This window comes from Orycteropus afer, unplaced genomic scaffold (genome assembly GCF_000298275.1).
Source record: "Orycteropus afer afer isolate SDZICR_OR568_19922 unplaced genomic scaffold, OryAfe1.0 scaffold00015, whole genome shotgun sequence".
In the NCBI taxonomy this organism is placed as follows: Eukaryota; Metazoa; Chordata; class Mammalia; order Tubulidentata; family Orycteropodidae; genus Orycteropus; species Orycteropus afer.
In genome coordinates, this window is record NW_006921602.1 from 18416763 (window position 1) to 18440753 (window position 23991).

The 23991-nt window shown below is 38.3% G+C and overlaps 1 protein-coding gene across 1 annotated transcript; it reads left to right on the top strand.

The window, feature by feature from the left end:
* Positions 1–11638: 11638 nt before the first annotated feature.
* On the top strand, positions 11639–20220 carry GTF2A2 (general transcription factor IIA subunit 2). Its single transcript, XM_007958326.2, has 4 exons — positions 11639–11710; positions 12627–12731; positions 18024–18150; positions 20195–20220. Exons 1-4 carry the CDS (start codon positions 11639–11641, stop codon positions 20218–20220), a joined length of 330 nt encoding a protein of 109 aa, XP_007956517.1.
* The last annotated feature ends 3771 nt before the right edge of the window (positions 20221–23991 follow it).

Consider the following 23991-nt stretch of genomic DNA (forward strand, 5'->3'; position numbering starts at 1 on the left):
TGAATTAGATCAGGGATAAGGCCCAGTGATGTAACTTTTCTTTAAAGTTCTTAATAGCAATTGTCATCGAGTTGATTCCAAATCCTGGCGACCCCGTGTGTGTCAGAACAGAGCTGTGCTCCACAGGGTATTCAGCAGCTGCCTTTTCAGAAGCAGATTGAGGCGCCTCTGGGTAGACTTAACTCTCCACACTTCCTGTTAGCAGCTGAGCACATTAACAGTTCGTACCACCCAGGGACCCCAGAGTTCTAAATAGTGGGTGAAAAGAGGAGAACAGTAGAGTGATACTAAAAGTTAAATAGAACAGTTTGTTGCAACTACCTATGTGATAAATCTTTTTAATTTGTTTTGAGAACTAAAAAAAAAAAAGCTATGTAAAATAGCACATAAAGCACTTAAGAATAAATCAAGCACCAGACCAAGAGTTTAGTACTATGATGATACTAGTCTGTTTACTTCAGATAGCTATTTAATTTTATCTTATAAGACATTCTGAAAACAAGTTAAAGTATGCATTTTGAGATTTTTACATCTTCACATTCAGTTTCACTACAGAGGAATGTGTAAAATAACGTTAAAAATAATCAGCTTCTCCACTGCACTTTTTGTATACAGACTTTCTGAAGTTATGTCCCTTAAGTGGTTGCTTAAAATTAGTTAGTAAATATTGGTGGTGGTCATGCCCGCTGCCTTGGCACAGCCCTGGGGGCACCATTCATGTAGCACACGATTCAGAGTTTGTTAAAAAACTAACGCACTTTAATATGTATTTCAAGAAATTTTTTACCACAAGTTCACATGCTGTCATTTAGACAAAATGTACTGTAATCATTTTTTTTCTACTATTCAGATGATGTTGCCTAGACTAGTACTGTCATTTTACAGTGTGAGAAACTCAATTATGGTAACTGTGTGTGTAAAATGTTGATGTGGTCCCTGTAAGAAATACTAGGACTGGTCTTGATTTACTAAGGAAATGTAATACTTCATTTTCCTTTGACCTATAAGGAATATAGTAACTTGTGTTCTGATTTGTTATGTATCATATTTTTGAAACATTAATGAATTTCAATAAATTAATTGGAAATTTTGTTTTTGCCTCATTTTATCACATTTTTCTGTTTTCTACTGTGCTACAAAATGGAGAAAATAACTGAAGTTGTCAAGATTTTCATTTTACTTGGACACTCATGGAAGCAGCAGTCAAGAAATCAAATGGCATATTACACTGGGCAAATCTGCTACAGAGGACCTCTTTAAAGTAATGAAAAGCAAAGATGTCACTTCGAGGACTGAAGTGTGCCTGACTCTAGCCATGGTGTTTTCAATGGCCTCATATACATGTGAACGCTGTATAATCAGTAAGGAAGACTGTAGAAGAATTGATGCATTTGAGTTATGGTATTGGTGAAGAATATTGAAATATACCATGAACTGTCAGGAAAACAAACAAATCTGTCTTGGACAGTTAGAATGCTCCTTAGAAGTGAAGATGGTGAGACTTGGTCTTACATACTTTGGACATGTTGTCAGGAGAGACCAGTTCCTAGAAAAGGACATTATGCTTGGTAAAGCCGAGGGTCAGTGAAAAACTCAATGAGCTGGACTGACAGACACCGTGGCTGCAACAATGGGCTCAAACATAGCATGATTGTGAGGACAGTGTGGGACTAGACACTTTTATTCTGTTGTATATAAGGTCATAATTAGTTGGAAGCAACTTGACAGCACCTAACAACTAAATTTTTCCCATAAATTATCTTGTAGGAGCTCTGGTAGTGTAGTGCCTAAGGCACTAGACTGCTAACCAGAAGGCTGGCAGTTCAAACCCACCAGCCACTCCTCGGAAGGAAGATGGGGCAATCTACTTCCGTAGTGATACCGCCTCGGAAACCCAAGGAGGGGTCGCTATGAGTCAGGTCCGACTCAATGGCACATAGCAACAAATTATCTTGTAAGCCTTTCAAAAAATTTCAGAACTTTACTCTTTATACAGTTTCTGTAGTCTGGGTACTTCCTTTACTTTGGGGAATGAAGTGAAGTTCACAATGTAAACATTATCTTAACTATAAATTGGACTTTGTATTATGGTTTAAAATTTTAATTACGAATCCAAAGATTAAATGAGTTCAAGAAATGACTGAAAAATGGCATGAGAACCTGTTTAGTTTATAGACCTACTGGGAGGTTCCAGTTGGTAAGACTTGTTTTGCAATCACTGTCACTATTCAGCTACTTACTAATGTACACATTACTATTAACTGTAATCCACAGAATACCATTTGCGGACACTTAAATTGGGATTATATGAACTCAGAATGCCAAGTATTTGCCCTGCATTAGGCAGTTTTAATATAAACTATCCCAAATTAAAATTCTTCATCACAAACTAAACGCTCACTGGGCTAAATGAATTGCAGTCCTATTTTGAATGATAACAAGTACCTAACATAATCTTAAGAATTTCTCTTCAGTTTGAGTATTGCTGGCCCATTTCTTAAATTGAGCATCTAACGGTGGAGAAGAGTAGTCCTGAAAAATAATTTCTTACAAACGATATAGTAAGCTTGCATTTTCCCCCTGGCTATTCCAAAAATAGGAGCTCTGGTAGTGTAGTCCCTAAGGCATTTGACCGCTAACTAGAAGGCTGGCAGTTCAAATACCAGCCACTCCTCAGAAAGATTGGGCAATCTATTTCTGTAGTGATACTGCCTCGGAAACCCAAAGAGGGATCGCTGTGGGTCGGATGCAGCTCCACAACAGTGAGTTTTCTGGTTAGGCTTCAAAAACTCAATCTGGGGGCTGTTCAAAACCAGCCGCACGATCCTACCTTCTCCCCAACCCGCCCTACCGGTGCCAAGTCCTGAGTGGCATGCCTGAGTGAGGGGTGGGCGGGGCCTCGGGTGTGGTGTCGTTTCCAGGTTCCGCAAGCACTTCCGGGTCGTTGGCGCAGCTCTGCGGTTTTTGCGGCTGCTGGAGAGAGGTGGTCAGGAAGTAGCCTTCTGTTTGGGCTTCTGTCCGCTCCGCGGCGGGAAGCGCCTTCCAACAGGTACTGGGTTAGCTGGGCCGGGTTAGGGAGGGAAAGCTGGGGCCACGCTCCCTGCTAACCTCCAGAGTTGGGTTGCTGCTGGGTCTCTACTAGGGGAACCTGGAGGGCCCTTCGTTCTGGTGCCCAGGGTGGGCCCGTTACTGACTTCACTGCCGCCGTCGGTACCCTGCAAGGGAGGCGAGGCGGCGGGAGAGAGTTAACGTCTTGTTGCGGGAGGCTTGTTGTCAGCGGGGGCGTCCGAGTTATACCACCTACAGCTGCACGACCCTAAGAAAGGTCAGCCCAGCTCCGTATTTTTAGCCAGTTGAATGTCTTCAAGTATCCAGGTCAGCGACTGTTTCTTGTCACATTATCGATGGAGCGCATTCCGTGTCTTTCATTCCTTTTCCTCATGCGTGTTTGAAGTCTGTCTTCCAACTTTCTTCTTGAGAACTCCGACAAAGGAAGGAATTTAAACTATGTTGTTTGATCAAGGAAGACTGGGACTATTTAATCACTTCCGAATTTGTAGCCTTAAATTTCTAAACTGTAAAGTGAGATAGTACTAAGTTTCTGTGGCTTATACTCCATCTGAAATACTTGAATACTTCACAAAGAATAGTAAGAATGTAAGACCATTACAGTGAGTAATTTTAACAAATATTTAAATAACTTATAGCTGTGTTCCAGATCTGTTACGCTTTTCTCAAATGGAGCATGACACAAGATTCTGTACTCCTGTTTTGTTAATTTTTTGTCTCCTGTTAGAAGCTCTTTTCTGACCTTTTTGACCCTTTTTTATTACCCCCCCCACACACACACACCCCCATACTTCCTTTCTGATATTTTGCCTTCATTCATTTATTGACCAAATATTTATTTGGCTTCTGTTATGTGTCCAGTACTGTCCTGAGTGCCTAGCTTACTTTAAGGAATAAAATAGTAAAAAAATCTCTGCCGTTGTGTAGCTTCCACTCTTTAGGAGGAGGCATAAAATAAGTAAATTAAGTAATGTGTTAGAAGGTAGTGGTGCCCAAAAAAACAGAACTGGATAAAGGGGGTGGGGATGTTCCAAAGTCGGGGGTATGGGGGCAGGAGTAAGTGTTTTCAATACAGTGGTCAAGTTAGGCCTTGTTGAGAAGCTGCCACTTGAGTAAAGACTTTAATTAAGGAATTGAGAGAGTTAGCCAAATGAATATGGGGGAAGGAGCATTCCAGGCAGGAAGAATGAAGGCTCTGGGCCAGGAGCATGCTTGTCAGTTCCAGGGAAACAAGGAAATTAGCCTCATGTGGAGAGGGATAGGCAAGGGGTAAGCAAAGGGGACATGAGTGTAAGTATTAAAGTCCGAGGTAATGGATAGCTAAATCACTGTAAAGACTCAGTGAAATGGGAGCTGTGGAGGTGCTGAGCAGGAGACGGACATATCATAATCTGTGTTGGAAAAGATCACCCTCTCGGCTGAGTTGAGATTAGAGTGTGCAGGCAAGGCAAGAATGGAGACAGGAAAACCAGCTGCTGTTGTTGTTAGGTGCCGTTGAGTTGGACCCGACTCATAGGGACCCCTCCTTGGGTTTCCGAGGCAGTATCGCTAAGGAAGTAGATTGCCCAAACTTCTTCTGAGGAAAACCAGCTAGGAGGCAGTAATCCAAATGACAGATGATTGTGGTTTATACCAGCATGGTAACAGTGGACATGGTGATAAATGGCTGGATTCTGAATGCATTTTTAAGGTAGAATTTTATAGGATTTGCTAGGTAGTAGATGTGGAAGGTGAAATTGGGGGCATGGGGAGTGCGGTTATGACTAGAAAAGGTTTTGCCAAAGGCCATGGAAGTATGGTGTTAGATGAGATAGGAAAGACTACAAGTGCAGATGGTGAGTACCGAGTTGGATCTAGGAGTGAGGGGTAAAGGGGAGGAGTCTGCACTAGTGTGACTTTGAGAATCATTAACAGTGATATTTAAAGCCATCAAACTGAATGTTATCACTAAGGAATGAGTGTAGACAAAAAACAGCAGAGGACCAAGTACTTTGTCCTATGACATTAAGAATTCAGAGAGAAGAGGATCAACCAACAAATGATATTGAGAAGGATGAACCAGTGAGATAAGAGGACGACCCAAAAAAAATGTGTTGCGGCAAGCAAGTGAAGATGCTTTATCAGAGAGGAAGGGGTAAACAGCTGTGTCGGATACTCAAGTGTGGTAAGGATTGAGAATTGAAGATTAGCTTTAGCTATGTTGTTACTGATCTTTAGCATCTGTTTGAGTCTGGAGGTGCACAGAAATGGGAATGAGTTTTAAAAAAATGGAAGAGAAAGAATGGGATACTATTAGAGTAGTTTTGTTGCAAAGGGAATAGAGAATTAGGATGGTAGTTGGCAGGGGAAATGGACTGAGATTTTTAATCTATTTTTGTGATGTGAGAAGTACCCATCTCTTTCTTTGCTAATGAGAATAATCTGTAGGGTGGAGAAGTTTGATACCAAAACCAAACTCAACTGCCATCGAGACACTTCCAACGCATAGCAACCCCTTTGGGGTTGCAGTAAATCTTTACGGAAGTAGACTGCCCAGTCTTTCTTCCACAGAGTGGCTAGTGGGTTTGAACCACCAGCCTTCTGGTTAGCAGTCAAGTGCCTTAGGCACTACACTGCCAGAGCACTCAGGTGCCTTAGGCACTACACTACCAAAGCTCCTTGAGAACTTTGATACCAAAAAAAAAAAAAAAAAGCCTTACTGCTGTCAAGTTGATTCCGACTCACAGAGACCCCCTTTGAGTTTCCAAGGCAGTAAATCTTTACGGAAGTAGCTTGCCTTGTCTTGTTTCTGTGAAGTGGCTGGTGGGTTTGAACTGCCAACCTTCTGATCAGCAGTCAGATGCCTTAGGCACTACACCACCAGAGTTCCTTGAGAAGTTGGATAGGGAGAGGAAAAAAAAAATTGAATTGTTGGAAAGATACTCTCCAGTGTACTAGAGGAGATACGACATACTACAGAAGTAGAAGCATTGGTAAGAGCATGTTGTTGTTATATGCCGTCGAGTCAGCCCCAACTCACAGTGACCGCTCCTTGGGTTTCCGAGGCAGTATCACTATGGAAGTAGATTGCCCAACTTTCCTTCCGAGGAGTGGCTGGTGGGTTTGAACCGCCAGCCTTCTGGTTAGCAGTCACATGCCTTAGGCACTATGCTACCAGAGCTCCCTAGTTCAAATATAGTGACAAGTAGGAAGGCACAGTACAGGGTTGTAGATGTTGGTTGGTGGTTAGAAGTGGTTATGAGAGTCTGAAAGTTCTCATTGCTTCAGTTTCTTCGGTACAGTAGAAAACTTTGTATCACACTTGCATACATTTATAATATTTGATAGCAGTACTTTGACATGAAAGTCATTTACTCACATGATAAATACTTACTGAATACGTATTACATACTAGGCAGCTGTTGTAGGCAGTAAATATATAATTGAGTGAAGTCTGCCTTCATGGAACATAGACGTTAGCAGTTAGAGACTTAAAAATAAGCATGACATATATATGTCAGCTTTGATTGTGGGTATGAATGAAAATAAAGCAGTGTAACAAAGAGGATAATTCACTTTTATACATTGGTCACAGTATCTCTTTGATAAATTGACATTTGAGCAGAGATGAATGAAATGAGGGCATGGAGCATTCCAAGACCATATTTTTTTTTTTTTTTTTTTTTTAGGATTTGGGTGAAGATTTACAGAGTAAATTCACTTTTCATACAGCAGTTCACATATATTTTGTCTCATGTCATTGACCAAAATTTACAATGCAGCAGCTCCCCTCCCACTTCCTCCCCATAGTTACCTCCTCCCAGTGTCCATCCCTTCATACTCTTCGAGAGGCCCATTGTCCAAGACCATATCTTGGAAGAACATTCACAACAAGAAAAGTCAGTGCAAAGTCCCTGAAGCAAGAATATGCTTGTCATATTGAAGAACAGCAAGAAACCAGTAGCCAATCCTCAGAAGGATGGTTGGGCAATCTACTTCTGTAGTGATACCGCCTCAGAAACCCAAGGGAGGGATCTCTGAGTCACATCTGACTTGACGACAGTGAGTTTGGTTTCTTTTGTTAGTATGACTGGAGCAGAGTGAGTGAGGGGTTGAATAGAGGCTAAGATCAGAGAGGCAGTCAGGGGCCCAGATCATGTAGTCCTTGCAAACCATTACAAGGACTTTTTATTGTGATTGATTGAGAAGCTACCACTGGAGGATTTTGGATAGGTGAGTGATGTGATTTACCTTAGGTTTTAAAAGGCTCAGTGATTGTTCTGAGGGAATGGCAGTGCGTGGGCAAGGGTAGAAACAGGGAGAGGAGATCATTTAATGGTAATCTCAGTGACAGGTAATGGTGACTAGCAGTAAAAATGGTAAATGTCAGATTCTGGCTATACTTTGAAGGAAGAGCTGAAAAGATTGCCTGGTAGAATAGGTGAAGGTTAAGAGAGAGAAAAAAGTTGATGATGTAAGCTGTAGGGGCAGTGTTACTGGAAAAGTAGAGTTACTGTTTACCAATATGGGCAAGACTAAAGGCACAGCAAGTTTTGAGGAATAGTATCAGGAATTTGGTTTTTAAAAAATTAGATTTTTTAATAGGTCCCTATTTGATATTTCCATCCATTATCAAGTAGGCAGTTTTATATGTGGGTCCAGGGAGAGAAGTCATGACTGGATATATAAATGTGGGAGTTATCAGCAGACAGTGTGTGCTGTTGAGTTGATTCTGACTCATAGCAACCCCATAGGGTTTCCTAGACTCTCATCTTTACAGGAGCAGATTGCCAGATCTCCTCTCCTATGGAGCTGCTGGTAGGTTCTAACTGCTGACCAGTTGGCAGCCATGCAGGGATCCTTATCAATGGTTAGATGGTATGTTTAAAATCATAAGCCTGGATGAGATAACCAAGCAATAAAGAGCATATAGGAAAGAGGACATCAGAATTCTTAGGGTACTTCCATAGTTAGAAGTCAAGAAGCTGAGGAGGAACCAGCAAAAGAAAACATGAAGTTCAGGAGTATGCTGTGAGGTTGTGTTGTCTGACATGCCAAAAAAAAAAAAAAAAAACCTTTTTGTTGTGTCAGATGTTACCAATCAGGTGTGTAATGTGAAAACTGATGGTTATTTTGCTGATTTTTACCTGATGATTATTCCTGAAATGTATCTCCTCCTGTACTTTTTTAGACTGAAAGTGCCAGGTGGTCAGGGATCTGATATCTGATAGGTAGTGGAAGCGCAATAAATATTTGTTGAATGTGTACTATCGCCATGGTTTTTGAGTCCTCAGCCCTCTCATCTGTTTCTAATCTTACCTTGAAATACATTCTTCACATTGCTGCCCATTTATCTGACCCTGATTTAGAATGCTTCAGTGGTTCCCTGTTACCTGCACCGTACAGTCCTGGCACCTGGCACAAGTCCATCCATGCTGTCTCTTTCATCTTCATCTCCTGCCACGTTGTTAGGTTTTAATCATACAGAACAGTTCATAGGTTCTATCCACAAACCTTATCATTTGCCTAGAATGACATTCCATTGCTTGGCTAATATCTAGCTTTAAAAAATCAACTTGGCTTTTTTGAATCAACTTACTCTGTTTTCAGGTACCCTGCATAGTACTATGTACATACCTCTATCACAGTTCTTATTTTACACTGAATTTAACTTTTTTGTCTGTCTTTTACTCTCTCTATGGAGTTTGATTTGCTTATTAGAATGAGTATTTCCTTATTCGTCTTTGCAAAAAGGGTGTGGGGGTGGCATCTTCTGACCTCCTTTAACTTCGCAGGGAGGAAGGAGGATACAGAACAATATCAACAGCCCAAGCTGATTTCTGTGAGATAGAGGTCAGACATGCCACCACCCGCTAACCTTTTTTACTGGTTCTGATACCAACACTCTCTCCCATGGTACTCTCCACTTCTCTGCTAGGTTTGATAATCTGTTGCAGTGGCCACACAGAACTCAGACAGTACTCAAGATAATAGGGCTTATTAGAGAAGGAACAGGTTATACAAGTCAGGATATAGTTCTTCAATCAGGACAGCTTCTCAGCCATGTCACAGGCCTGCTTCTGTATGTCTTTGGCCTCTGCCCTGCTCTGGCCATTGTTAGAATGCTTTTCTAGCCTTGCTAAATAGGTGCCCAGAGAGATACCCCACTATGTCAGCAGGCCTCCTGCCTGAAGGCTCTTCTGCTAGTTTCTTGGTTCTGTTGTCTTTGTCTTCTTTGTCTTGGTTCTGTTGTCTTTGTCTTCTGCTAGTCTCTTGGTTCTGTTACCTCTGCTGCTGCTGTTTTTCCAGTCTCAGCACAGGATCTCAGGTCCAAAGATACACTCCACTCCTGGCTCCTCTTTCTTGATGGCAACGAGATCTCTTTCTCCATATCTGGGATGGCTCATTTTAAGCCTAGTGGGATGACAAAACTGACCAGTCCCCATGTTAGGGTTCCATATACCTTATTTCCATGCTTTCAACCTCACAAGGGTGCCATGTACCTTATTTACATAATTAGCAAGCTGTCGCATCCCCTTGGTGGGCCATAAGCACCTTACATTTTCATAATCCCTCCCAGTTACCTGGTGGAAGAGCCATACTAAGTCATAAACTACACCACAATCTTCTTCTCACTCCTTGCCGTTAATATTGCCATCTTCATGGAAGGTGCTCCATAAATACTGAATTTTAAAAGAAAAGGAAAATGAAAGGGAAGCCATGCAAATGTAAGCTGAAGATTGTCTGGATCAGTAATTAGAAAGTATGGTATTAAGTAAATTCTAGACTAAGTCTAGGAGCTCTGGTGGTGTAGATCCTAGGTATTTGACTGCTAACCGGAAAACTCGTGGTTCAAACCCACCAGCCACTCCTTGGAAGAAAGATTAGGCAATCTACTTCCATAGAGATAAGCCTTGGGAACCCAAAGAGGGGTCACTGTGAGTCTAATCAACTTGATGGCAGTGAGTTTGGTTTTTGGTTTAGACTAAGTAAAAAGGCAGAAATTTTTTTAAAATGATAAAGATGTATTTTATTAGCTACACAAAGACATTTGCCTGGTCTGTAGATCATAACAAATGATAGGTAACATTGCGAAGGATGGGAATTCCAGAACGCTTAGTTGTGCTCACGAAGAACCTATACATGATTTCAAGAGGCAGTCTTTGGAACAGAACAAGTGTGTGGTTTAAAATTGAAAAACGATGTGTGAGTGTTGTATTCTTATTTAATCTATATGCTGAACAAATTATTTGAGAAGCTGGGCCATATGAAGAACATGGCATCAAGATTGGAGAAAGATTCATTAACAGTCTGAGACATGTAGATGATACCCACCTTGCTTGCTGAAAATGAAGATGACTTAAAGCACTTACTGATAAAGGTAAAAGACTCCAGCCTTCAGTATGGATTATATCTGAACATAAAACAAAAATTCTTACAGCTGGACCAGTAAACAGCATCAGATCAACAATCATTGCCCGTGGAAGTAACAGTCAAAAGATCAAATGACATATTACATTTGGCAGTTGGTATGCCTGACCCCAGCCATTGGAGCCATTGTCTTTTCCACCAGCTCATTTGCATGTGAAAGCTGGACAATAAAAAAGGAAAACTCAGGAACAGTTAATGCATTTAAATTGTGGTGGTGAAGAATATTCAATATACGTGGACAAGCAGGACAAACAAATCTGTCCTGAAAGAATAGAAGCAAGGATGGCAAGACTTTGTCTTGCTCATTTATTTATGCACTTTTAATAACTCGTTATTGTGATTAAGGTGAAAGTTTACGGAGCAAATTGGTTTTCCATTGTTGAATGACTTCACACACATTTTGTGACATTGTTTGCAATCCCCACAATGTAACAGCTCCCTTTCCACTTCTTCCGGTGTTTACCATCTCTATTTGTCCTTCTTTCCTATCCTTTCCTGCCTTCTGAGCTTTATATCCCTGGGCAAATGCTGTCCTTTTTAGTTGATTGTTCTAAGGAGTGCCTACTTCCCTGGTGTTATTATTGATATTATAGGCCAGTCTATTATTTGGCTGAAAATTGAACCACAGGGAGTCAGTTCAGTTACCCTGAAGGGTATCTGTGTCTTTTCTTACTTTGGACATGTCTTCCAGTTGCTAGAGAGTGACATCCTGCTTGGTAAAGTAGAGGATCAGTAGAAAAGAGGGAGAACCCTCAGTGAGCTGGATTGACACAGAGGCAGCAACAGTGGGCTCAAATACAGCAATGACTGTGAGGATGCCATAGGACTGGACAAAGTATGGCTCTGTTATACATAGGTCACTATCAGAGCTGACTTGATGGCATGTAACAACTTATTTAAAGTTAGTGTAGTACCTATGTAAAAATAACAGGAAAAAAAATAAGAAAAATCACTTAAAAATAATCCTTCTGATGTTAAAATTATTATATAGTAATTTGCACTTACTAAGAGTTGTAGTAGTAGATAGTAGAATATATGAAGTAGTCTATATTATATACATAATATATAATATAAACATAATCATTTTAACACTTTCATATTAAATTTTTAGGACATCAATGCAAGCCTGAATAAGAAAAACAGTTTCTTCACCTAAGCCATGGCATATCAGTTATACAGAAATACCACTTTGGGAAACAGTCTTCAGGAGAGCTTAGATGAGCTCATACAGGTGGGATACTGACAAACATTTTTTATTTAGATGGGTCTATACTTTTTGGGTCGGAAGGAAGGTTGGGCAATCCTACTTCCGTAGTGATACTGCCTCGGAAACCCAAGGAGGGGTCGCTATGAGTCAGGGCCGACTCAACGGCACATAACAATAACAACAACGACATACCTTTTGGGGGCCATATCCTTTATTGCAGGCAAAGAAAGAGGTGTGAGGTGAAATGCCTTGGACCATTTGATCCAGCAAGTTAGTCTCACTGACTGAGAAATAACCTTAAATTCCTGTCCCGATTACAGGACATTCATTACGCTGTCCTGACTTGAGGGCATAAAATATAATGATGATTGAATGATATAGTTGAATATATCTAAATCTTCAAAGATTTTTGTTAAAGATAAAAATTGAGGTTGTTGGTTTCACCCTTCTTGTATTTATAAGAAAGGCATATTCTGTGCACCTTTAAGATAATTTTGTCCATTTTAATAAATAAGTACTTCTGTTTGTTTAGATAATGTTTTATGGGTTTTCAATAAGGTTTATTAGCTTTTTTGTTTGTTTATTTAATATGTAGTATATAGGTTCTGTGTTTTTCTCATTTAAAAGAACCTTGGTTCCCTCAATTTATTGAACATCTCTTTCTAGACATTGTGAAGGAAACACAGGCAAAGTTTTATTCTGGCTTTGTAATATTACAGCATGTTTCCTTTTTAAAATTAGTTTTGTGTCAAGATACTACAAAAAATATTTTCAGGCTTTGCTTCTTCCTATTTGTCAGTTACGGCAAAGGAGAATAATGAATTCTAGTTTAGAGGCCCTGGTTAACCTCAGTTAAGTTTTAGATGATAATTCATACATTTTTATTTAAAGTCTTTAATGTTCTTCCCTAAGAAGATTTATGACCTTTACTTTTTCTCAGTCTCAACAGATCACCCCCCAACTTGCCCTTCAAGTTCTGCTTCAGTTTGATAAGGCTATAAATTCAGCACTGGCTCAGAGGGTCAGGAACAGAGTCAATTTCAGGGTAAGGATATTTTCCTAAATCTAGAAGCCTGTACCAAAATGGTTTTAACAAGAGTATTTTTTAGTGTCCCTACATATTTATCAGTCATAATAAAAAAAAGATGTCTGTACCAGCATTTGAAACTGGTTTTTGTAATAAATAGCTAAATTAATACTTAATTTCAAATGACTTGTATACTAAGTTCATCCACCTAATGGGAGATACAAAGTTGTTTTTAGATTTTTATTCCATTGTTTCACAAATCAGCCTGTGTATGTTTGGGTGCCTTCCCTGAAGAGTAACTGAGATTTCAAAAGCCTGAAACATTATCTGCAGGATTGAAGGTAAGTGTCAGAGTAAATTCTAAGGATTAGTTACATTTTTCAAACTCTGACCTTCACCCAATCCAGGGAAGTACAGTCATTTCTGGAAACTTCATGTTGCCTCCTGTCTCCTATCACCTGACCTACAAAGATGTGAGGCCCCAGGGGTTGGCCTCAGGCCTAAGGCAGTCGCTTGCCACACACAATGCGGGTTCGAGCCCGCCAGATAGCTGGCCATTTCTTAGAAGCTCTGGTAGCGTGGTGCCTAAGGCACCTGACTGCTAACCAGAAGGCTGGTTATTCAAACCCACCAGCCACTCCTCGGAAGGAAGGTTGGGCAATCTATTTCCATAGTGATACCACCTCAGAAACCCAAGGAGGGGTCACTATGAGTCGGGGCCGACTCAACAACAACAGAGATGTGAACTGGCAGGAGATAGTGGTCTGTTCTGGTAGCTAGTGAGGGTTGGTCTCATTTATACTTTGAATAGTCATCCAAAGCTGAACGAAATTAAAATTCTATTTGATGGTTGTTCAGACTCAATGCATACTAGAAGAGCCACGGTGGAAAAGAAGTAGCCTTTCCCACATTATGATATTGATGGAGTCAAGTGACGTTAAAATCTGTAATGATTGGGGTAATAATATCATTTATTTAATATTTATGCTATGTTGCATTATAAGCCATGACCATAAAAAAGGGCATTAAAAGGTTAAAAATGTCCTTAATATGTGAAAAGAACTTAAAAGACTACCTCATACTTAAGAGAACCTTCATACTTTTCATTTGTTTGATACTTGTTTTTGTGTTTATATTCTCAACATTTGTTGGCTCAGAAGTTACGATAATGAAAAACAGAAAAGAAAAAGTCATCATTTATTCAACAAACATTTGAGTACCTATTACATACCAGTCATTGTTCTACATAGTAGGAACATAGAGGTGAATAAAATAGGGATTGAAATTTGCAGGAAATACGATTGAGAAAATCGATCTTTAAATTAAGGAATGATTAAAGGCCCAGTGAAAAAATAGAATAATCTTAATAGCATGTTAATTATTTTAATCCTTAACTTAAATTAATTGAGATTGTTTGAATAAGTAATATGAGTAAGTGATGAATGATATATAACAATTTATGAATAAGAGAGATTATTTTGGAAAATGTTACAGGATAAAATCCAGCTTATGAGAGCTAAGGTTTTAATAATTTACATGTTAAAATTGATTTGTAATGTTGAATCTGTTTACTGAGGGCCTTCAACTGAATTAAATTTTAGGGAGGAAATTTAGATTGAACTAATATGAATAACTAGGCTTTTAAAGAACCATGGTGTGCTTTTGAGAGAATGTGTGCCTTTGGATAAAATGAGAGTAATGATTATTAGTTAAGTGTTACTAATACTGAGCTTCAAACAGTAATTCATCAAACATTAAAACATTTAATGATCAAGAAAAATAGCTCTCTCCTGACAGTTTGCTTTCTCCTGTATCTTTTTTGATATTCCTACAATGAATATGTTATCATTTAACTTTTTAAGATGTTGTTTTAATTTAAAAAAAAAGTATTGTCTGGTTGTGTATAGATGTAAAAATAAATGTATTTATAAAAGGTGCTTTGAATATACAGTTTGTCTAAATGACTGTAAAAATCACTATTTGGCCAGAACCAAAATCGTATAGAAGGAACTTTATAAAAAATAAATTATTTTTTAAAAATTCTTTCAGTGATGATACTATACTTGAAATACAAATTAGATTCTCACATTCAGTATACCAGAGGTTATTTTATTTTATTTCATGGTAGAAATTCTAGTTCACCAAACAATTCTAAAAAAGATTAGATTTATATTATATAATCTCTTCTCTTTGTGTTTATACTTTTTTAACATTTGTTAACTCAAAAGTTATCTAACTAATGTACTCTTTTAATTTATTAATATCAATGTATTTTTTTAAAATATTGGGAATATTCAATAATTGTGTACATAAAATTAATAGCTTTGTTTTGTAGCATTTTGGTTTTGTAATAAAATAAATGGGGAATATATATATTTATACTCCAGTTGACTAACAGAATTCCAACATATAAGTAGATTTGTCACTACAAGCCACACCTAAAATCTTTGTTTATATTTGAAAGTGAATATTCATATACTAACCATAAATCCCAATTGACATGCCTTCTCAAATTACTTGCAGAGCTAACACCAGTGGGATATGACAGTACCTATATAGCCACTCCTCGGAAGGAAGGTTGGGCAATCCTACTTCCGTAGTGATACTGCCTCGGAAACCCAAGGAGGGGTCGCTATGAGTCGGGGCCGACTCGACGGCACATAACAACAACAACAACAACAATATAGTCACAGGATCATTAATTATACACAAATTTAGGGATGCCACAAATGAACACTGAGGTTGGCATTTGGCTATTTTCTTTGTAAGGCTCAAACTATAGCCAGTGAGCAAATCTAATTTAGTGTAATTTTTACATTTACAATTTTGTGTTTTTTTTTTTCCTCTTTAATAGTATGTCATAGGTGGTTTGTCATACATTAGTTTCTCACCATTCCACTGACTCTGCTCTTGCCAAGTTATTTACTACTTAATCAAATGCATAATTTGTGATACTGTTGATTTTTCTCTTTTTGAAACCTATTCTTCCCTTGAACCAGATCCTATCCTAACTTTTCTCTATTCTCTGATGTCTTCCTCTTAGCTCCTTTGTGGTTCTCTTCTCTCTCTACCTGTCACTTAATTGTCGGTATTCCTTAGAGTTATCTAGGGCCTCAACATTCTTTCCTTGACTGATTTCATCCAACTCCATGGCTTTAGTTAAATTCAATGTTCTTGCTCCTATGCTTTCTCCTAAATTCCAGCTGCTTATTGGACATTGTGACTTGGATATATCTCAAACTCAGTAAGTCCCAAATTTAATTTTCCCCATAAACCAACTTTTTCTATGAAAGCATTGTTATTGGAACAAAACAACTTGAGAATTACTTTGTATTTGTCTCTCCCTACCTCACCCCACTATATCCAGTTAGTTGTCAAGTCTGTCGATGGTGCTTCTTAATATCTCTCCACTTCTATTGATTGCCTTGTTCCTACTGTAGCAACGTCACCTTCACCTCTGCAGTTCAGATTTAGCCAGCTAGTTGGCATCAGTCTCTCAAGGTATCTCCATGCTCTAGTCACGTTGTTGTTATTGTTATATGCCGTTGAGTCAGACTCAACTCATAGCGACCCCTCCTTGGGTTTCCAAGGCAGTATCACTACGGAAGTAGACTGACCAACCTTCCTTCCAAGGAGTGGCTGGTGGGTTTGAACCGCCAGCCTTCTGGTTAGCAGTCAAGTGCCTTAAGTATTACGCTACCAGAGCTCCAGTCATACTCCCCTCTAATCCATTTCTTCAAGCCATCACCAAAAATGCAAATCTGATCCTGTGCCTCCTCTGATTAAAATCCTTCATGAACCTCCCAGTGCTTTTAGGATAGGGCAGAGGCTTGCCAAAGCTCTCCATGGCCCCCTTCTGCGAGCTTGCTTACACATTCTGTTCTTTGGAACCTAATATCACATTCCAACTCTTTCTCTTCCTTTCTGCCATCAAATTCTCCCTTTGAATAACACTTATTCATTCTTCAGGACTCAACTTAAACTTCACTTTGTCAGAGAAACTTCTGCCTTATGTCCTGTATACTGTTGAGTGGCCCTGCTATGCTCCCATTGTACTCATTAACTCACTCTTTCATAGCACCGTTGTACTATATATTTACTTTTTTTCTATTTTCTATACTAAAGGAGCTCATTGGCCGTATCTGTATTGCATGCCATTGTATCCTTTCACCCTAGCATTGCCTAGCTCACAGTAATGGCTTGATTAGTTAAATTCATTCATAGCCATCATAGGTTCTTTAATCATTCTCACTTTATAGAACATTTAGATTGAATCCAATTTTTGCTGTTACAAATAACACTGCAGGGAACATTTTTATGCTTAATGCTTTTTTTTCTGTTCTGAGGATTGTTTTTAGGCATATAAATGTCTTAACACTTACTAAATTTCATGAGTGAATGTGTATGTATATGTGTGTCTCACAGTTACTGATTGTATTCTGTTGATGTCTATCCTTTCACTTTAACCACACTCTTTTCAAAAATTTCCAGCTTCTAAGAAAGAACATTTTCTTATAAGAATGTCAATTGCATGGGGGAGAATAAATGTTGTTAGTCTTAGTGGCTAATACAGTAATGTATCTGAGGTAAATCACAAGGTTAAAATTAATTTTAGTGTTTCTAGGAAAGCCGTGCTTCTGAAAAGTTCGAAGAATATGTAGCTTTTTTATTCAAAGAATCTGCATACACAATAAATAATGTAGTTGTTGGGTCCCATGGAGTCAATTTGGACTCAGAGCAACCCCATATGACAGAGTGGAGCTGCCCTGTAAGGTTTTCTAGGCTATAATCTTTACAAAAGCAGATTGCCTGGTTTTTTTCCTGCAAGGTAACTTGGGTGAGTTCAAACTTTTCGGTTAACAGCAAAAGTTTTTGGTTAACCTTTTGAGCCATGAAGGCTTCTTTCAATGAATACATAGCTTTTGTATAAAGATTCAAATGAATTTTCACAATTTAGCCACAAGAGGGCAGTAGAAATACAAATTAAAGTTTTCCACTCAGCTTTTCTTCAGATTTCAGGTAAGTAATTTGCAGACTTTACAATTACTGAAAATAGTCCACTTACTATAGTGTTTTTCAACTCTTCCCTTAGTAATTTATGTAGGGTTGGTTTGTGTGTGTGTGTATGTTTTTAAGTAAATGATATGATTAAAATGAAGGAAAATCTTAAGCAAGCTAACATTAAATAAGCATATGTGTACTGTTAAGAATTATGTAGTTGGTAGCTGAGTTCTCTTACATTGCTTTGGAGAAAAATGTGAGGGAAAAAAAATGACTCTTCATGGTATGTCTAAATGTTTTGTTTTAAAGGGCTCTCTAAATACGTACAGATTCTGCGATAATGTGTGGACTTTTGTTTTGAATGATGTTGAATTCAGAGAGGTGACAGAACTTATTAAAGTGGATAAAGTGAAAATTGTAGCCTGTGATGGTAAAAGTAAGTGTTCACCTAATTACTGTGAAAGCCAAACTACTTGAAATCTTGTTATTATGAATCTTTAGAAAATCTTCATCTGAAAAGCCTCCATATAGAAACCTGGCATCTATCTCAGCTAGAGTCTGAGTCCTCCATCTCAAACAGTCTTCTTACTAATATGACATATGACATGTACTTAGAAGTTAAATTTGTGTGAGGAAGAAAATAAGCGAATTAATAAGCTTTTCTTCCTTATTTCAGTTACAAATATTAAGTGTTTATAGTTTTTAAAAAGTGATTTCTTAAAAGCAAATTTTAACCATAAAAACCTTGTCAGCCATGCTAGTAAACAGCCAGTTGACTGCATCTGTGCAGATGTAGTCTCCACGGAGGACCTAGGAACTTGTTCAGGTTCTTCAGTGCTTTGGAAGTTACTCATCTCTGCTTTCTGTTCCATGGTTAGTTGTTTCCTTTCTGATAATTGTATTTTAAAAATATACTTACCTTTATTTTCTGAACCTTTTGTGTTTAAAGCAGCTATTCCTGAAATTAAATAGAAAAGGCTGTCATTCTGTAGGAAAGGGAGTTTTGAAAAGGGGAAACAGAAATGTGGAAAGTCATGCCCTCCATTTCTCAGATTATTGATTAATTTTTATTTTATATATATTGTATTTCAAAAGGACTACCTATCTTTGAGGGAAGGTAGAGCATACAGAAAAAAGCACACAGAAGAAAAAATCATCTGTAACACCACCTGTAGATAACTTCACCACTTTTAATATTTTACTGTATAGCCTTCTAGTCTTTTATATATGTTCTTTACAGCAGTATGTATGTATGTATATATGCACATTAGTAAATATATCATTTTTCATACATAACTATTCTTAAACTTCATTTTTGATGACTGTATAAAATTATACCTTTAGCCCTTTTTTAAGAGGTAATCTGTTCCAGATGTCAGAAAGCCTCAAAAGTCTCAGCGTCACAGTGATATGTACCTTTCAGAAGGTTAATTAGGAACAACCGTTCTAAGAATTCTACAGACACATGACTTCTTAGTAAACTCACCAGATACATAGGTCCATTTTGTCATTACAACAGTAACAATGACGGCCTGTGAGCAACCTGAATAATATCAAAGTATCCGTGTAAAGATAAGTATTTTATTCCTAGGAGCTCCTGTCTGGAGGTCCTTGGACTATTACCTTTGTTTAAAGATGTATGATTCTGTTTTTCCAAACCTTGGTGGAGGAGAAATAGTAAATCCACCTGACCTATCGCAGTGGCTTCTGCAGTGTTTCTCCCTCTCGTAGCAAAGTGCAGTGATGAACCATCAAGGAAAAAACTCTTGAGTACTCAAGCAAAGCCTAGATTGTGTTCCTTGTACTCTGTATTGGCAGAAAAGAATGAAATCTTAGAAACTTTCTCCAAACTGGTGGAGCTATTAAGCTACCAATATGAGGATATTGGATAAGCATTTCTTTACTCTTACTGTGATAATATAAAACAAATGGTTTGGCATTTACAGACCAAGGTGAGTTTAAATAATTAAGAAAATTACATTCCTCTGTGATGCCAGATAAATGAAGTGCTACTACAGAGTAAGCTCAGTTTATTCCTAAAGTCAGCTTTCTGAAATAAAGTTGAGTTCCTAATAGCTAGAATTTGGATGTGTTTCTTAGCAAGAACTATCTTTAAATCCAGTTCTCTTCTAATTATTAGTTATGGTTCTTTTTTAATTTAAAATTTTAGATAGTAGAAGAGCTGGGAAAAATGTGGTTATGTAACAGTTACATGAACAAATGTAATAGAACTAGGTTTTTCTCTAGCATAAGTGGGAGAAGTAAGCATTGTCTTTTTACCTCTGCCCTGAAAGGAGAGTTATTTAAGTTCTCAAGATACTTGTCATCAGTGTCCCTCTTCAGCCTTGCCTGAAATCACTAAGGTGCACCTAACTCACCATTAGTTCCTGTTTTTGTGTGTTTAAATATATCCTTAAAATATATCCTTTTGAAATTAAATTGCTCCTTGAGTTTACTTATTCTCTCTTCCTGTTTTCTAGATACTGGTTCCAATACTACAGAATGAATAGAAAAAAAATGGCTTTTTCATGCCATCTTCAGTTATTATTCATCGCTTTTTGAAGAGAAGCATAGAAGAGACTTTTTTAATTTATTCTAGCAATGCAGAAATGACTACACTGTGCTGTACTATCAGAAAATTCCAGTAGAAAGAAGCTTATAACTCTGTAACCTCTTACATCACTTTTATTATACAGCATGAAGAAACTTTTTTTTAATGACAAATCAGCAGTTCTTGCTTTCCTACATTCTTTAATAAACTCATTTTAAAACAAATTGACTAATAACTGGTGGAGCTATTAAACTACCAATATGAGGATATTGGATAAGCATTTCTTTACTCTTACTGTGATAATATAAAACAAAAAATTTGCAATTTTAACCACTTTTTTTTTTTCCATTTAACCACTTTTAAGCATACAATTCAGTGACATTAATTACATTCACTATGTCGTGCAACTGTCATCACTATCCATTTCTGAAAGTTTTATATCACTCCAAACAGGAATCCAGTACCCTTTAATAACTCCCCATAGTCCAGCTCCCACCCCATAAACTGCTGGTGACCACTAATAAACTTTTGTCACTGTACATTTGTCTATTCTAGACATTGATAAGTATTTTGAATGAGCATTATGTTCCTTGCAAAGGAAATCAGAAAAGTACATTCTTTCAGTAGTCATGATAGTTGTACCATTGTAACTTAATGAAAGCATTAGCAAAGCAAAATTCTATAAAGAATTTTACCTAGAAAAACTTTTAAACTAGAGACCAGAGTACTCATTATTGTGAAAAACTTAAGAAATAAAACTGGGTCTCTCCTCATCCAGAGCAAAGAAGAATGAAGAAAACCAAAGAGTCAAGGAAAGAATTAGTCCTAGCAATTGGTACACCATGTGATCCATAGCTTATATGACTGAGACCAGAAGAACTAGATGATGGCTGGCTACCAGTGTCAACTACTACGAGGGGGATCTATGTAGGAGACCCTGGATAGAGAGGGAGAACAATGTAGAACAAAACTCAAAAGCATTTGAGAAAAAAAATGGGGGACCAGGTTTGCTGGTCTGATAGAGCCTGGTGGAACCACTGAGACTATGGCCCCTAGCTGCCCTTCAGGTCTGGAATTGAACCCACCTGTGATTTCCAGGCAAGCAAAAGACAGGCATAGGAGTTGAACATTTACCTGAGGTAAATACACGCCTTAGACAGAACACTCGTTAGAGAAGGGCTATTTATGCACAGGGTGACAGGGTGGGGGTGCATGGAGGGATGGACACATGGAAGAGGTGACTGTTGGGAGGAAGTGGGAGGGGAGCTGTTGCCTTGTGAATTGTGGTCAATGTTATGAGACAAAGTATGTGAACTGTATGGAAAGTGAATTTGCTCTGTAAATTTTCACCCAGATCACAATAAAAAAAATAAAAATCCGTAAATCAGACAGTATTTAGACAATTTCCATAACCAAAACAGAAACCTATTCCCAACAATGTAACATAGGCCCACATGTATGTTATTCTTTGAGTTGGCCATATTCAAGTTTCAATACATTATAGAATGATCATTTTATCCATTATTCAAAACCAGACCAAACTCGCTGCCATTGAGTCAATTCTCACTCTAGTGATGCCTCCTTGGGTTTCCAAGGTAGTATCTCTACAGAAGTAGATTGTCTAGTCATCTTCGCTGCTGTGGTTGGTAGGTTTGAACTGCCAGTCTTCTGGTTAGCAGTCAGATGTCAGCACTATGCCACCAGACTTTCAATAAAAAGTCCTACTAAATACATGACCTTTGTTTTAATATCATTGCTAATTTGAAGAAGAAAAAATTTCTCTGTTTATCAATCTAGTAATGTATGATAATGTAGCATTTCTAAAATATGAAAGAGGGAGAATGTCAGTCACCAGGTAGTAGAGTGATTGGAATTTAGCAGCTGACTACAGATGAATCAAGGAGCTCTGGTAGCAGTGGTTAAAGCATTTGGCTACTAAGCAAAAGGTCAGCAGTTCTAATACACCAGCCATTCTCTGGGAGGATGACAGTGTACTTCCATAAAGATTTACAGCTTTGGAAATGCTATGGGACAGTTCTGAGAATTGATTGCAGTGGATTTTTATAAGTGAATTAATGACTAACTTTTTAATAAAGACTGGCCTTATTTGTCATTTGGTAATATTAGGCTATTGGCAGCCACATCCTGTAGTCAACCCTAGTTCAGTGTGCTTAAACTACCACTTAGAGAGGAAGGGTCAACTTTATTTCCTCTGCTGAGAGAGACTAGAGTTCACAGTAATCTTCAGCAAAATAATTTGTCAGAAAGCTGTTAAAAATTAAAGCCTTGAATTGCAATCTTATAGTGCCTAAGGTGCTTGGCTGCTAACCAGAAGGCTGGCGGTTCAAACCCACCAGCCACTCCTCGGAAGGAAGGTTGGGCAATCTACTTATGTAGTGATGCTGCCTCCGAAACCCAAGGAAGGGTTGCTATGAGTTGGCTCTGACTCCAACATGGGCAAAATACTGAACGATACAGGAAGTGCAAAAGATGGGAGGAATACAGAGTTCCTGTACCAAAAAGACTTGTTCAATGTCCAGCCATTTCAGGAGGCAGCATATGATGAAGAACCACTAGTGGTGAAGAGTCCAAGCTGCACTGAAGGAATTGACTCCAGAAAAACAAGGCTCTGCAAATTGACAAAATATCCATCGAGAGGTGTTTCAACAAATGGATGCAGCTCAGGAGGCACTTGTTCATCCAAGAAATTTGGAAGAGATCAGTAATTGGTGCCCATTCTAAAGAAAGATGATCCAGTAGAATGTGGAAATTATCAAACCCTTAATATCACACACAAGTAAAAATTCAAAGATAATTTAAAAATGGTTGTAGCAGTATATTGACAGGGAACTGCCAGAAATTCAAGCTGGATACAGAAGAGGATGTAGAACAAGGGTGATGTCAGATGGATCTTGACTGAAAGCGAAAAATAAGAGATGTTTTCCTGTATTTTATAGACTATGCAGAGATATTCAACTGTGTGGATCATAACAAATTATGGATAACACTGCGAAGAACGGGAATTCCAGAACAACTTAATTGTGCTCATGAGGAATCTGAGCATAGACCAAAAGGCTGTCATTTGAATGAAACAAGGGCATACTGCATGGTTTAAAATCAAGAAGGGTGTGTGTTGGGGTTGTATCCTTTCACAATATTTAATTTGTGTGCTGAGAAAATCTGAGAAGCTAGCTGTTAGAAGAATGCAGCATCAGGATTGGAGGAAGACAATGTGTGATATGCAGATGACACATGATTGCTGAAAGTGAAGATGACACACTGGTGAAGATCAAAGACTACAGTCTTCAGTATGGGTTACATCTCAACATAAAACAAAAATCCTCACAACTGGACCAATAAGTAGCATGATAAATGGAGAAAATATTGAAGTTCTCAAAGATTTAACTTGGATCCACAATCAACACCCATGGAAGCAGCAGTCAAGAAATCAGATGTTGGATTACACTTGGCAAATCTGCTGCAAAAGGCCTCTTTGAAGTGCTAAAGAACAAATATGTTGCTTTGAACACTAAGAGGCACCTAACTCAAGCTGCCATGGTATTTTCACTAGATGCCTTTGAATTGTGTTGGTGAGGAATACTGAAAATACGTACTGCCAGAGAGCAAACAAATCTGTTCTGGAAGAAGTGCAGCTCCTTAGACACAAAAATGGCCAGACTCAGCATTGAGGATGAGAAAGACATAGAGAGTTACATGGGCAGTACA

Bases quoted from the DNA above. Each gene is read 5' to 3' on its own strand.
- GTF2A2 (XM_007958326.2), top strand. From the start codon at position 11,639: ATGGCATATCAGTTATACAGAAATACCACTTTGGGAAACAGTCTTCAG. The intron at 11,711-12,626 runs GTGGGATACTGA...ACTTTTTCTCAG, and splicing joins GCTTAGATGAGCTCATACAG to TCTCAACAGATCACCCCCCA. The intron at 12,732-18,023 runs GTAAGGATATTT...TTTGTTTTAAAG, and splicing joins GGAACAGAGTCAATTTCAGG to GGCTCTCTAAATACGTACAG.